Source organism: Strigops habroptila, chromosome 4 (assembly GCF_004027225.2).
Source record: "Strigops habroptila isolate Jane chromosome 4, bStrHab1.2.pri, whole genome shotgun sequence".
NCBI lineage: Eukaryota > Metazoa > Chordata > Aves > Psittaciformes > Psittacidae > Strigops > Strigops habroptila.
The window spans coordinates 17735594-17747561 of NC_046358.1; the positions used below are offsets into that span (position 1 = coordinate 17735594).

Here is an 11968-nt window from a genome sequence, read left to right on the forward strand (position 1 = left end):
TATTTTAGAGTGCTTATGCAATACCAACTATGGCCTTCTCTTTTCTCTGCCATACCTCAGTCTTGCCCATCTATTGCGAGCTCCAGAGGTAATGTATGAAAACACATGCAATATTAAAATACGATAGTATTTCTGTAATATTTTCCCTAAATTAATCTTGAATAAATTTTATTTTCAAGTCAGTGCATCAAACAATGCAAACTAAGTAGCTTTGATCTATTTGGGAGATGTACAGTTTTAGCCTGTACTGGCTTTTCCTCTCTTACAGGAGAGAAAAGTAGCAAATATGATTCCATCATCAATGTCAGTACATTGTCCTGGCCTGGACAATCAGGAGAAAAAAGGTCATTCGCTAAGGTACTTACTAGTTAATTTTTATTGCTGTAACTGAATCTGCATTTGGTCACATCTGATTCAGTGGGGGTTTTTTGTCCCAGATTCTCTTCCCGTCTCTGAATAGATGTCATCCTGTATAAATCAAAATTTTGATTTAAAAGATACTCTGGTATGTCTAAATTCCCTACAAGATGGGGATGATGCTTGTTGTCTCCTTTGAGACTGCTGTGAAAAGTGCCCTTTAATTGTCAGATTAAACATATTTTTAAAACCCCTAGATATTACTGACAGCACAGACCTCAGCAAATCGTCAGTTGCTATAAATTAAGACAGTGCTCTCTTATGAAAGGCAAGCTGCTATGTAAGTTGCATTGTGTTTAGTAGTCCATGATACAGATTAAGCAACACTAATTTTCTTTTTTTTGTGTGTGTGTGTGTTTTAGTCCATCCAAAAGTAGAATGCAGAATGTAACTGTCACAGGAATTGGTCTGAGTTTCCTTATTTACTTTATGTCTGCTCTGTTTGGGTACCTGACATTTTATGGTAAGTATATTCAAGTATTCTTTGGAACGAAAGCTAATGATAAATGCATTCTGTCTGGAGTACCTTAGGCTTGTTTGTGCACTGATGTACTTGTGTACTGATGTACTTCTTTTGAAGACTTAAGAATATGCCTAACACTGGAAAGTGTTACAGTCTCATTGACTTGCCAATGAGTAATGTAGCTAAACACTGCAGAGTTTATGTCCTAAAAGGCTATACAGAAAGATAGTCATCCCTAAACTGCAGCTGAGTGTTCATGTTCTCTAATGCTATGTAATTAGACTACTGATTGCCACTATATTGTTCGACTCTATAATATTGTCACTTACATTCTGGGAATGGCTTTATTGTGATCTGTGAGAAATTCTGAGAGCTGGTAATAGTCTGCTTGTCCAACAAGGTTGAAAGGTCCATTCTAAGGCTGTTTTAGGACATTTATAACTTAATTAACCATGTGGTATCCCAGCACATTTGTTGTCTCTGAGGCTGTTGCCTTTAATGAGAGGAATTTGACCCACAGCAAGCTAGCCCTAATGTTAGGTAGGTGCGAAGGTTTGCAGCATGTTTTCCCTGTCTGATACAGCTTGGGTACAAAGCATGTATCACTTTTCTGTTTTGTTTTTGTATTTCTACAACTCAGTTGGAACTAACAGTAATATTTCACTAGAAATCTGCTGGAAATGGGGGAAAAAATCCCACAAGTCATCCAGTTGAGGAAAGCTGTATTTTAAAGGATTGCGTAAAGTGACTTCTTCATGATACCTTTGTTTATGTGTAACATAAAGACAATCTAGAGAACTTCAGGAAAAAAAATAAATTACAAGAAATATGGGAAAATTAGAAGGTCTGAAGAAGGTGTGTGAAGACACTCATACTTCTGTATCTTGACTTCAGTGGAGTCAAGACAAAAGACTGGGGAAGAATTTAAAGATTTAAAAGGATAAGCTTGGAGTTGGGCTTCCTAGCACATGCTCCTGAGCTTCGGTAAGTTGTGTTGGTATCTGATACATGAACTGAGCCAAGAAATGCTGAACTCTTACAGAAGTTGTTGACACAGTGTTTGATGAAGTAAATACACCTTTTTATTTACCAAACAGAAAAGTGAGTGGGGTGTAACACTTGCCTTACCAGATCCTATAGACATCTTTCATTTCTGTTTGCTGTAAAGTTTACGTGGCAGTGTGCTTCAGTACCAATTCAGTAACCCTACATTTGGACTTTTGAATACTTCTGGGTACAGTTTCTTTTGAGTTTAAACATAGATGACTTTGTCTGGTATTCTTGCATTTCCCAAGAACACAGAAAGATTTTAGAACTCTTATCTACATAGTGGCCTTTTTTTAAAGGTCCGTCATAACCTTGGTAGAAGTAGGTGTCTGTTTTGTGCAACAGTTTTGGTATCCTGTCACATATCAGTGTGATGCCTTTCTGAAGAATTGTCATTTGGCTCTCTCTATCCTGCTGTAAATTCGTTAACTGCAGTGTGTTTTGCTCACATAGCATACACTATCAAATTGAATCACCTCTACTTGGTGATCATAGAATCAGTTAGGTTGGAAAAGACCTTTAAGATCATCAAGTCCAACCTTTATAACAATAGTTTCATGCAAATGCCATCACGTAAATGTATCACAATCATCTGTCGGGATTCTTTTAATGTCTTCTGAAACCTCACCCTTTTTATGAGATGATTATATGTTAACCTGTGTTGATTGGAATGAATAAAATTACTTACAAAGGACAGTAAGGCAGTAAGACAGAAGTGCTCTGATTTTCATTCCTTTCAGAGTGTTTCGTAGTTCTTGATTGTCAGATTGAGATAGTGTCTGAAAAAGCACCAAGAATATTGGCTTTCAGCAGCTAATAATTCCAGATTCCCAGGGAATTTTGCACCTTTTTCCCCAGGTATAAGACTGTAACTGTCTGTTTGTTTGACACTCAGAATCCTTTGAAAAATTATATGGGGAGTCTTGAAACCTTTAATGGCATATAGGCCACTATTACTGTTTCCTGGCTGTCTCTTTGCAGGAAAATACAATTTTGAGTGACACTCTGAGAGATTGAGCAGGCAGTGTAGGATGGCCATCTGGCTCCACATGAGGGCTCCACAAGGAGTTAAAAAAAAAAATAGGGAAAAAATTAAAATGGTAGTAGTCCTAGAAACAGTCAGAGTTCCTGTTACCTTCACTGTCATGATGTCTTTGGGACAAGACCCTGTCTTGACCTTAGTCCTTTAGTCTGTTTCACTGGGACATTTCTGTTTTTCTGCAAGCCTGAGTTCTTTTAGTAGACTCAAGAGAGTAAAACACTAACCAGAACCAACAGTGGATGTCTGTAAGAGAGTTGGTTTTGGTGTCGTGTCATCCCTCCCCTCCCTTCCTTGCAAACTTCTCCTTTTTTCGCTTTCTGGTTGTCTTGCTTAATTAACTTTTTTAAATAGAGAGACTCTGTTCCCTGTTCCTAAAACACCAGTCTGAGAAAATTAAAACATTTTATTTTAAATTGAAAACAAAAAGAGAATTCCCTCTTTGAAAACAGATGTGCTTCATCTTTCTGTGATTCAGATGGTTTATTCTGTGAATTTGAAACTTTATGTGGTGGCTGGACTTTGGAAGCTGTGGTCCATTCTGAAGTCCAAAAAGCATAAAGTCAATGTACGCCACAAAATCCCCCCAAAAGTCAGTGCAGTACTTGCAGAGCTTTCAGGGCTCTGGCTTTTGCTATTAACTTAGTGAGAATTTTCACCTTAAAATGGCAAATTCAAAGGTAAAGATTGTTTGGGTTTGGTTTGGTGGGTAGTTTTTGTTTTGTTTTGTTTTTTTTGAATGAGAAATAACTTTCACAAGTGTAACTGATGCTAGTTATTCTTCTCCATGTCATCCAGCAGTACATTGCTAACTATGGCCAGTAAAAGCACTTACACTAGCATAGTTTTGAACATTCCTTTCTTCCTTTAATTTAGAATTGCAGCTTTTCTTTCAAACCATGAAATTCTACCTTGTGCATCACTTAATGTTTTGGAGGGGAGGGGGAAGTAAATGCAATTTAGCAAAATTAGTTTGCTTCTGGCTTTCTAGTTCAACCAAAAGAATCTAGTGTTGACTGTTTCAGACACATAGAACAATCATAGAATCAACTAGGTTAGAAAAGACCTTTAAGATCATCAAGTCCAATCATTACCCCAAGGACTGCTGAGAGCACCACTAAAGCATGTCTCTGAGGGCCTCATCTACACGGTTTTTGGACACTTGAACATGGTTTTTGAACACAAGTTTTACTGTATACTTGGCTTCGTGTCACATCATGTTTCTGTTGGGTGCTTTCACCTTCATATTTGTATCTTCTCTTTAGCTGGCTTTGGCTTCAGCAGAGGCTCTCCAGCGACATGCCTCCTGAAGTTTTTTCAGTTTTCTGGAGGCTGCATGTCCTAGTGTATCAGTAACGCCAAAGCATGTGCAACCACTCCACATTAGTCACAAGCAAATTGATCAACTTCAATGGAATCTGAATATGCATTGCTAATTATCTTAGTTCTCAAATGATTAACAAAGCAATTACTTTTTGTCGTCTTGTTTTCAGACAAAGTGGACTCTGAATTGCTACAGGGTTACAGCAGGTACCTGCCTCACGATACCATCATCATGACTGTTAAAGTAGCCATCCTGTTTGCTGTGCTTTTGACAGTCCCTCTAATCCATTTCCCAGTAAGTACTCCTCAACGTTTTGAAGCTGGAAGTAAGCAACGGTAATGCTAATGCTTTGCAGACTGCAATATTTGAGTTGCATCTAGTCTTGTGTATCTTATTCACTTGTCAAGTGATTGATCAAAGACCACATATTTGCATATGTTCCATGAAAGCTCAAAAATAACAACTAACCACTAAGCTAATTTGTGCTCTTGAGACAGATTTCAGATTCAGACTAGGCCACAGCATTGTTCTTAATTTAGAGAATCCAGAACTTCTAAAGTTTATTTAGTTTGATCCCCCCCCCACCCTTTCTTAAATTGAGTTTTGCTGACTTGTTTTTTCCTTTCTACATACACGCACCCGCACACAAACACACTTATATTTGAAAACTCAATTGTAAATTAAAACCACATATTGATCTATTTCACAAAAAAACCCCTACTTTAGATCATCAGTACCATGGTTGAACTGAAAATACATTGTTAGGACCAAAAAAATGTGTGCAAGCAAAACTATGTGTACGGAAGTACAGATTACGTATCAGCTGGCAACATGCTGACATTTGCTATGAAGCATGCTCAAAAAGATGAAGCATTATCCCCCAGACCTCCTTTTGGCCCTGCAAAAAAGGAGTAATTCCTTAAGACTAATGGCCATGTGATAAATACTGCTTTAATACTAAAGTAAACTCTATGCTACAAAAAGGCAAAACATTTAACTGTTACTAAATTTTTTGCATTTTGATTTTTTTAAAATGTTCTTTCACATCTTGAATGATGTCATTCCTAAGCTTATGAAATTGAGATAAGATTAAAAAAAGTCTATGTATGTATTTACCCATGCAATGTTTGTCTTCATATCATATAGGCAAGAAAAGCTGTATTGATGGTGTTTTTCTCTCATCTTCCTGTGTCGTGGATTTGCCATATCCTTGTCACTTTAACACTGAATACAATTGTTGTGTTGTTTGCAATGTACGTGCCAGACATTAAAAATGTATTTGGAGTAGTTGGTAAGTTGTGGTCGTTGGGTTTGGTTTTTTTTTTTTTTTTTAGCTTTTCTTCAAAAAATTCATTATGATGATAATATACTTCAATCTTGCTCTAAGTGAAATCTTACTTTCTGTTTTTTAAAGGTTCAACCACATCAACATGTTTGCTTTTTGTTTATCCTGGACTATTTTATCTTAAACTTAGCAGAGAGGACCTTTTATCACGACAGAAACTTGGGGTATGCTTTTTTTCATGTGTGCTAATTATATTTAAATGGGCTCATTTTAGATGCATCTCAGTATGCTGTAGAGAATGTAATCCAGGGGGGCAAAGTTCTTGCTCACAGATTTTGTGAACTGCAGTGAGAACATTTTACTCTATTACTCATGATAGCTCTATTCTTTCTGAAACTCCTTCTCCAGAAGAGAATTTTGACTAGCAGTTTGTCCATGTGCTGGACTGTTGATCTGAATACATGCTTTTCCCTATAGTTTGCAGATGTTGACTTTTAATCCAATTTCTCCTCAGTCTTTACGCATTACTCTGATGTTGACTGGGCAACTGGGCCAAAGCCAAACTGCATTTAAGTGAAATGGTGTTTATGCTTGTTTTCTATGTAAGCCTTCTCAAAAACATCTTCCCCACCCATCCCTTTTCCCCCCCCCGTTCTTTTTTCTTCTTTTTCTGGTTTCTCTTTTAGTGTAGTAGGTTAAATTCCAGCTGGAATTTGTGCAGCAGCCTGCTTTTTGCACTGTAACTGTCTACATTTTAGCCACTGCTCAGCAAGGCAACTTCATGACAGTGGCTAAAATGCTGACAAACTGTTTGTACATAGTCTTTCTGCCATTCTTAAAATTCACAGGGCTGCTCTTGTATTGACAAAGAGTCTGAAAAAGTGTCTAATAACGATGCTCTCAGACCATTTAAAGTCTTGACTAGTTCCAACAGATTTGGGGCCTTACAAAATTGGCAAGCAACCATCTCTTGAGCCGTAGTTTTATTATCATTTGGCTATTCAAAAATGTAAAGAGTCCATTGTAACTTTAATTAAATTTTGAGTCAAATACAAATTCAGTTTCTTAATTCATTGAGTTGTAAAAGGGCAATTTTTTATTTTATTTTTTTTCCCCTGCAGACAGACAGTGTGAGCAGGCAAACCAGCTGCTCTGAGAGGTCCCAAGGAGACTATCCTAGAGCAGGCTAAGTTTAGTTTTTCCCTAAACAGATACCTTGTGTTTGAAGACTGAGTAATCTGAAACATTAAAGATTATTTTAAAAGACACTGTTTAAACCTGTTCTTAAAGGATTTTTTCATCGCTAGTTATAAGCCTTAGAAATAATGTAAATTCAGTAAAAAATTAATTTTTGCTTTTCTTTCTTGACAGGCATGTGCATTGGTTGTTTTTGGCATTTGTGTTGGCCTTCTCAGTTTAGTTCTAATAATTTTCAATTGGATTGACCAATAACAGCCTATTGTTGGTGTCTGAACTGAGCTGCAGAAGGATAAGAACCAGAGACATGTCAGAACTACCGAGATGAATGCTGGATATCCTCAGGGAAACACTGAACAAAGCTATCTGTGGAAGAAATAATGCTCTTTTTCACTGCATTAGTGATGTTCCCTTAATCTTGAGTCATTCTCTTCCGTTATAGGACAATTAGTCTTTGCCATTCTAAAAAAATAGTTTTTAATTATGTAATCATGATGGGTAAAAAGATCTCTTGAATTTCTGCAATGCAAAAATGGTTTAGTGCACGTGGTGAACAAAAGCAGAACTTTGAAATAACTTCTCTTTCAAAGACAAAGAGTTGGATAGATGCTACATCAATCATGATGTGTGTATCTTGATGTGTGCATTTAGGATAATACACACGCTGTCCTAAACAGTGAAAGACTTCAATTGCTTGAATAATTTCCAAAATTTCAGCCAGTTCGTATTGAGAACTTCCTGATTCCAGATGTTTACCCTAATTTATGCCAGCATAGATCCAGAAACCAACTGCCTTAGCCCGGTTTAATGGGCACATCATGGTAATATTTGTTAATTGTTTTTTGAAATACAGTTTTTATACTTCCATGTACTTGAATCATACTGAAGTAATTTTTAAATTAGAAGTCTTTGCCTATCTAGCATAACAGCTTTTAGTAGCGTTAGGAAGTATTTCCATTTTGCTGTTAACAATAGACATTTTTCAACTAATATCTATTTTTTGATATTATTCAATGCACCTCAGTATTTCTCCCAGTGAAAGACATCTTTTGTTTTTCTTATTCCTATTTTTGCAAGTGTTTCATATTTGAAATAGTGTTTCTGTGTTTTATGTACTGTTGTGTGTTAGAAGGTTTGGGTTTGAAATGTGAAATTCTGCTTCTGTTGAAGACAAAGGAAATCTTATGTTTATGGAACCCTAATTTTGAACCTCTAGTTATGGAACCCTAACCTCTATAAACCTCTAATTTATAGAGACCTTGGATCTCTATAAACTTCCATCTACTCTTTTATAATAATTTTCCTTGTCTAAATGAAATGTGAATGCAACGTTCGACACCTAGCCAGGTTCTGTTAAACGTAGTATTGAGGACCCACCACAGAAGTTCCTTGTATTAGTAGAAAAGCAGTAAAGCAGTAGCTGATAGCGTGGTAAGGTTTTTAAAATTTCTTTCTATCAGATGGGATCTGATGTCTTTAAAATAGCCCAATCTCTTCAGAGACTTTATGCCCTAAGGAGGGAGCTAAGCCTTCACAGAAAGGGCTTGTGTAAAGTTAAGAAATCAGCCTCAAATGGTAAGATTAAGGGAGTGGGAAAGATCTTCAGTATTTCCAGATGCAGTCATTCTTTTAAGTTATCTTAGCACTTTCACATCTGAGAAGTGGAATAAGACACAAGTGAATCATAGTGAAGTAATACATTTATGCAACATGAAAGCAGCTAGTAGGTGACATTTAAAGAAGTTTTTCTGACCATAAGGTGCAGAGTTAGCAAATTAGTTGACTATTGCTAGAGAGTTCTGCTGAGACAGTTCTGTTAACATGTTGACTTATGTTTCATCTGCTGAGGTAGGCGAGGTGCCCCATACCCTGGCATTCTAGCTTCTTACTGGTGGTTCTGTGCTATTAACCTTTTTAATCAATTAACACTGGATTTGGAAGATGCTGACTGATGTGCCAACTTTAACCCAACTGCAATTGAATGTGCTTGATCCTCACTTGACTAACAGGGAGGAACAGCAAATAGCAGGTTGGAATTGTCACCTCTGTTCCTGAGCTGACAGACTAGGATTTCTCATGCCAACAGATCACTCTGTTCTCTCGGGATCTATAAGATACTTCTTGGTTTTGATAGATGGCCTGAAGGCATGCAGGTGGTGCAGCTTGGTACTGCTTTAGCAATCCTTTTTGCTTGGGGAATATCCTACTTAGGAGTTTAATATAGAAATAGACCTGCATGGTGAGGCTGGGGAACTAACAGACATTTTGGTAGGATCCCAAAGAAAAGGGTCCCTGGAAAAGACTGCAGTTACTTTTATCTAGCAGAGGTTCCATGACACAAGATGAGCCATCTAATAGTTTGTCAGTACCAGAAACAGCATGTCCAATCTTGGCCAGAAGTTCACAACTCCTTCTGTGGCACTGGCAGTGGCTTTTGACAAACGTGTTTTACTAACAGAAAACCAACATGACCACAAGATGTGATATGTTACCTGCCAAAAAAAATTAATTGAGTGAGGTCACTCAAGGGACAAGATTGCCTTTTTCAGCGGCAGCAGCAGCCGCTGCTTTGTCCAGCAGTTTTGCTTCAGCAGGTTGAAGTGTGTGTGTGCACATAAGGGATGCCTCTAACTGGAGAGGTCTCTGGCCTCCTTTGATCAAGGGATCGAGCAGACTTTCTCAGCGTTGTGTGAATATTAATGGTTGAGGCTCCCTCCCCATCTTGCCTTTACTCTTGCAGTTCTCCCAGGTTGTTTAACTCTTGATAACCAGATGTAGCTGCCTTCCTGCCTGTGGCTACCCTCTAATAAGCTGTTTTTCACAGGTTTCGTTACACTGTAGGGATTTGGTCACTCGGTATCTCTTGGCAGTAGTGCAAAAAGCTAAATACATACCTTATAAAAATGTACCTTGAGAAAGCGATGACAGCTGTACATCAGGAAGTGATTTTCTGTCTGACTGAACCAAAACTTCTAGGAAACCCAGAGACCTTACATTCATGTGAATGAACTGTAGGGTGTTTTGGGTTTTGGTTTGTTTTCTTTCCAGACACTAGATTTTAGGAGGAATATTTACTAGAAATTTTATGGAGGTTGTTTCTCATTTAGCATATGCATATTACTGTTGAGTAATACTTGTAGGACATCACTGCAGTTGCTTTATTTTAAACTCCAACCAGCAAGACTTACAGTTTCTGTGAAGGTACAGAACGTTGGCAAAGCTTTGCTGAGTTTTTTTTCTCTTTCCTCCCTGAAAAAGGTGAGTCTTGCTGTGCACTGTGGTGCTGTGTGCGTACACAAGCAGTTGGGTTTGTGTGCATTGTCTTAAAAAATGTGACTAATAAAATACCTGAAATAGTGTTAATTTTACAGTTGATTCCTGTAATGCTACGGAAATCACTGCATCGTTTTTAATCCCCGAGCATTATCATAACTAACCTGGCTATTACCTAATTGTCGTAGTAGGTAGCCTTTGGAATGATGAATACGAGTGTGTGAAGTTAATACTTTGTGAGAATGAATGGAAGCAATTCACACCTCTGCTGGAGCTCCATTATTACATTTTGGCTGCGAAGCAGAAAGGATAGTAGCACAGGGGGTTATAGAATGTCATTTATCTTTCAACTGAAAGAGTTAGAAATATGGCTACTTTTAAGTTTCTAACTTAAAATATGGAGAGAGGGAAAGGGGCAGAAAGGAAAAGAACAACAATTTCCAGAATAAGAAGAAGGTATGAGTGCTTTCCACAATGAAAAAGCAGAGGTAGGACTTTGGGTTTATCCTTCACGTCTCCCACAGGCCGTTGTTCGCTGTGTCTGTGTAAGGGTTTCACTACATTTGTGCACTTGTGTGCATTTTTTGAGCACAAAATGGCTCACTCATATGCCAATAAATAGATTTTTATTTACTCTTGTGTACAGGTTTGAGGTTTTTTTAATTCAGAATTTCCAGATTTATAAATTTCAGTGGTTCTGCTTTATTACCTGTAGTTAGCATTTTCTAACCTTCTTTGCTGAAGACTTGACAGGGATGAATGAAGGGGCCTGCCGTTTTTCTGAACTCATTGGGAAAGGTTGCCTTTCCCCAGCTGACCAAGAACAACAGAGATGGGAAACAAATTGGTTGCCTTTGGTTTGTTTTCTTTCTCCTATTTCATTCCTGGTCTATTGAAGGCTGCTCAAATTTCAGATGGACTGTGGTAAGCTGGGTGGGTGTGGAGAGTGTCTTTTGTAAACAGCATTGTAGGAACCAGTACTGCAAAACAAAAGCACTCTACACCCCTTTGTTTTGTGGCAGATGCTCATGTTTTATTCCCATGTTTCTAAGCAGTTTGTATCTTAATATGTTGATTTTCATGGCAATGTTTGTTTAAAATTCTTTCTTGTGTCCCTGTATAGTGAAAATTGAGACACTGTGAAACTGTCTCATCCTCTCTCTGTCCCTCCTTTCACCTTGCCCTTCAGTTTCTATTAACACCAGTTAATGACACTAGGCAGGAATATGCCATTCCTGTACCATTGCTTGTTTTAGACCTCCTTTCCTGATTAAACCTAATTTAACACTTTACCTGAAATTGTTGGTTTACAGTTGACTTCCACATTGAAAGTGTTAATTGCAGTTAGTCTGCACACTGAGAAGCCTCTGGACATGTTTACTCCTACTTCCTGATGACTGCCGGTGGGAGAGATTTTTAGTATTACAAAAGTGCTGCCTTATTTCTACAGTTCGTGGTGGTGGTTTTTGGTATTTGTGTTTCAGTAGTGATCATCCAATCACACTTCATGTGGCATTGGAATTCTTGAATTAATAACTCTATGTATGTAGCAATTGCTTGGCTCATGTCAAACCTGTATATTGTACAACAGATGTCCTCTTTCGACTTCGCCCTTCTTCAGATTCCCTGTGGAACAGCCAGGGCATGTTCCAAAAACCCTAGAAAATAAAGAACAGTATTTGTGTAACTCATGGGATTGTCATCTTTGCTTTGTGTGTAACGTGCCTGCTTAGTGAAAGAACTGGGGCTGCTGCCTCTGCAGCTGGCTCTGGCTGTGCAATGGTAGTGCTGCTAGCCCCAGCTCGGGCTGTAGCATGGCTTTTGACAGGGAAGCGTGTTATTCCTAAAAATCACGCCTGGTTTGGTGGCAGTGGAATAGCTGTATTCTTACATGTGTTTTCCTTCATCGGTGTGGCTGTATGT

The 11968-nt window shown here is 38.0% G+C and overlaps 1 protein-coding gene across 6 annotated transcripts in view; it reads left to right on the forward strand.

Moving 5' to 3' along the window:
• The window catches only part of SLC38A6 (solute carrier family 38 member 6), a 43226-nt gene extending 31490 nt beyond the window's left edge, over positions 1-11736 (forward strand). For 5 of the 6 annotated variants that reach the window (XM_030484636.1, XM_030484635.1, XM_030484637.1 and 2 more), the window contains 6 exons: positions 9-88; positions 780-880; positions 4460-4584; positions 5437-5581; positions 5705-5799; positions 6947-11736. In XM_030484636.1, coding sequence (XP_030340496.1) covers positions 9-88; positions 780-880; positions 4460-4584; positions 5437-5581; positions 5705-5799; positions 6947-7027 — 627 coding nt within the window. In that variant the 3' untranslated portion in view covers positions 7028-11736. The remainder of the gene's footprint in view (positions 1-8; positions 89-779; positions 881-4459; positions 4585-5436; positions 5582-5704; positions 5800-6946) is intronic. The other variant, XM_030484639.1, reaches the window with a different exon arrangement.
• Positions 11737-11968: the final 232 nt, after the last annotated feature.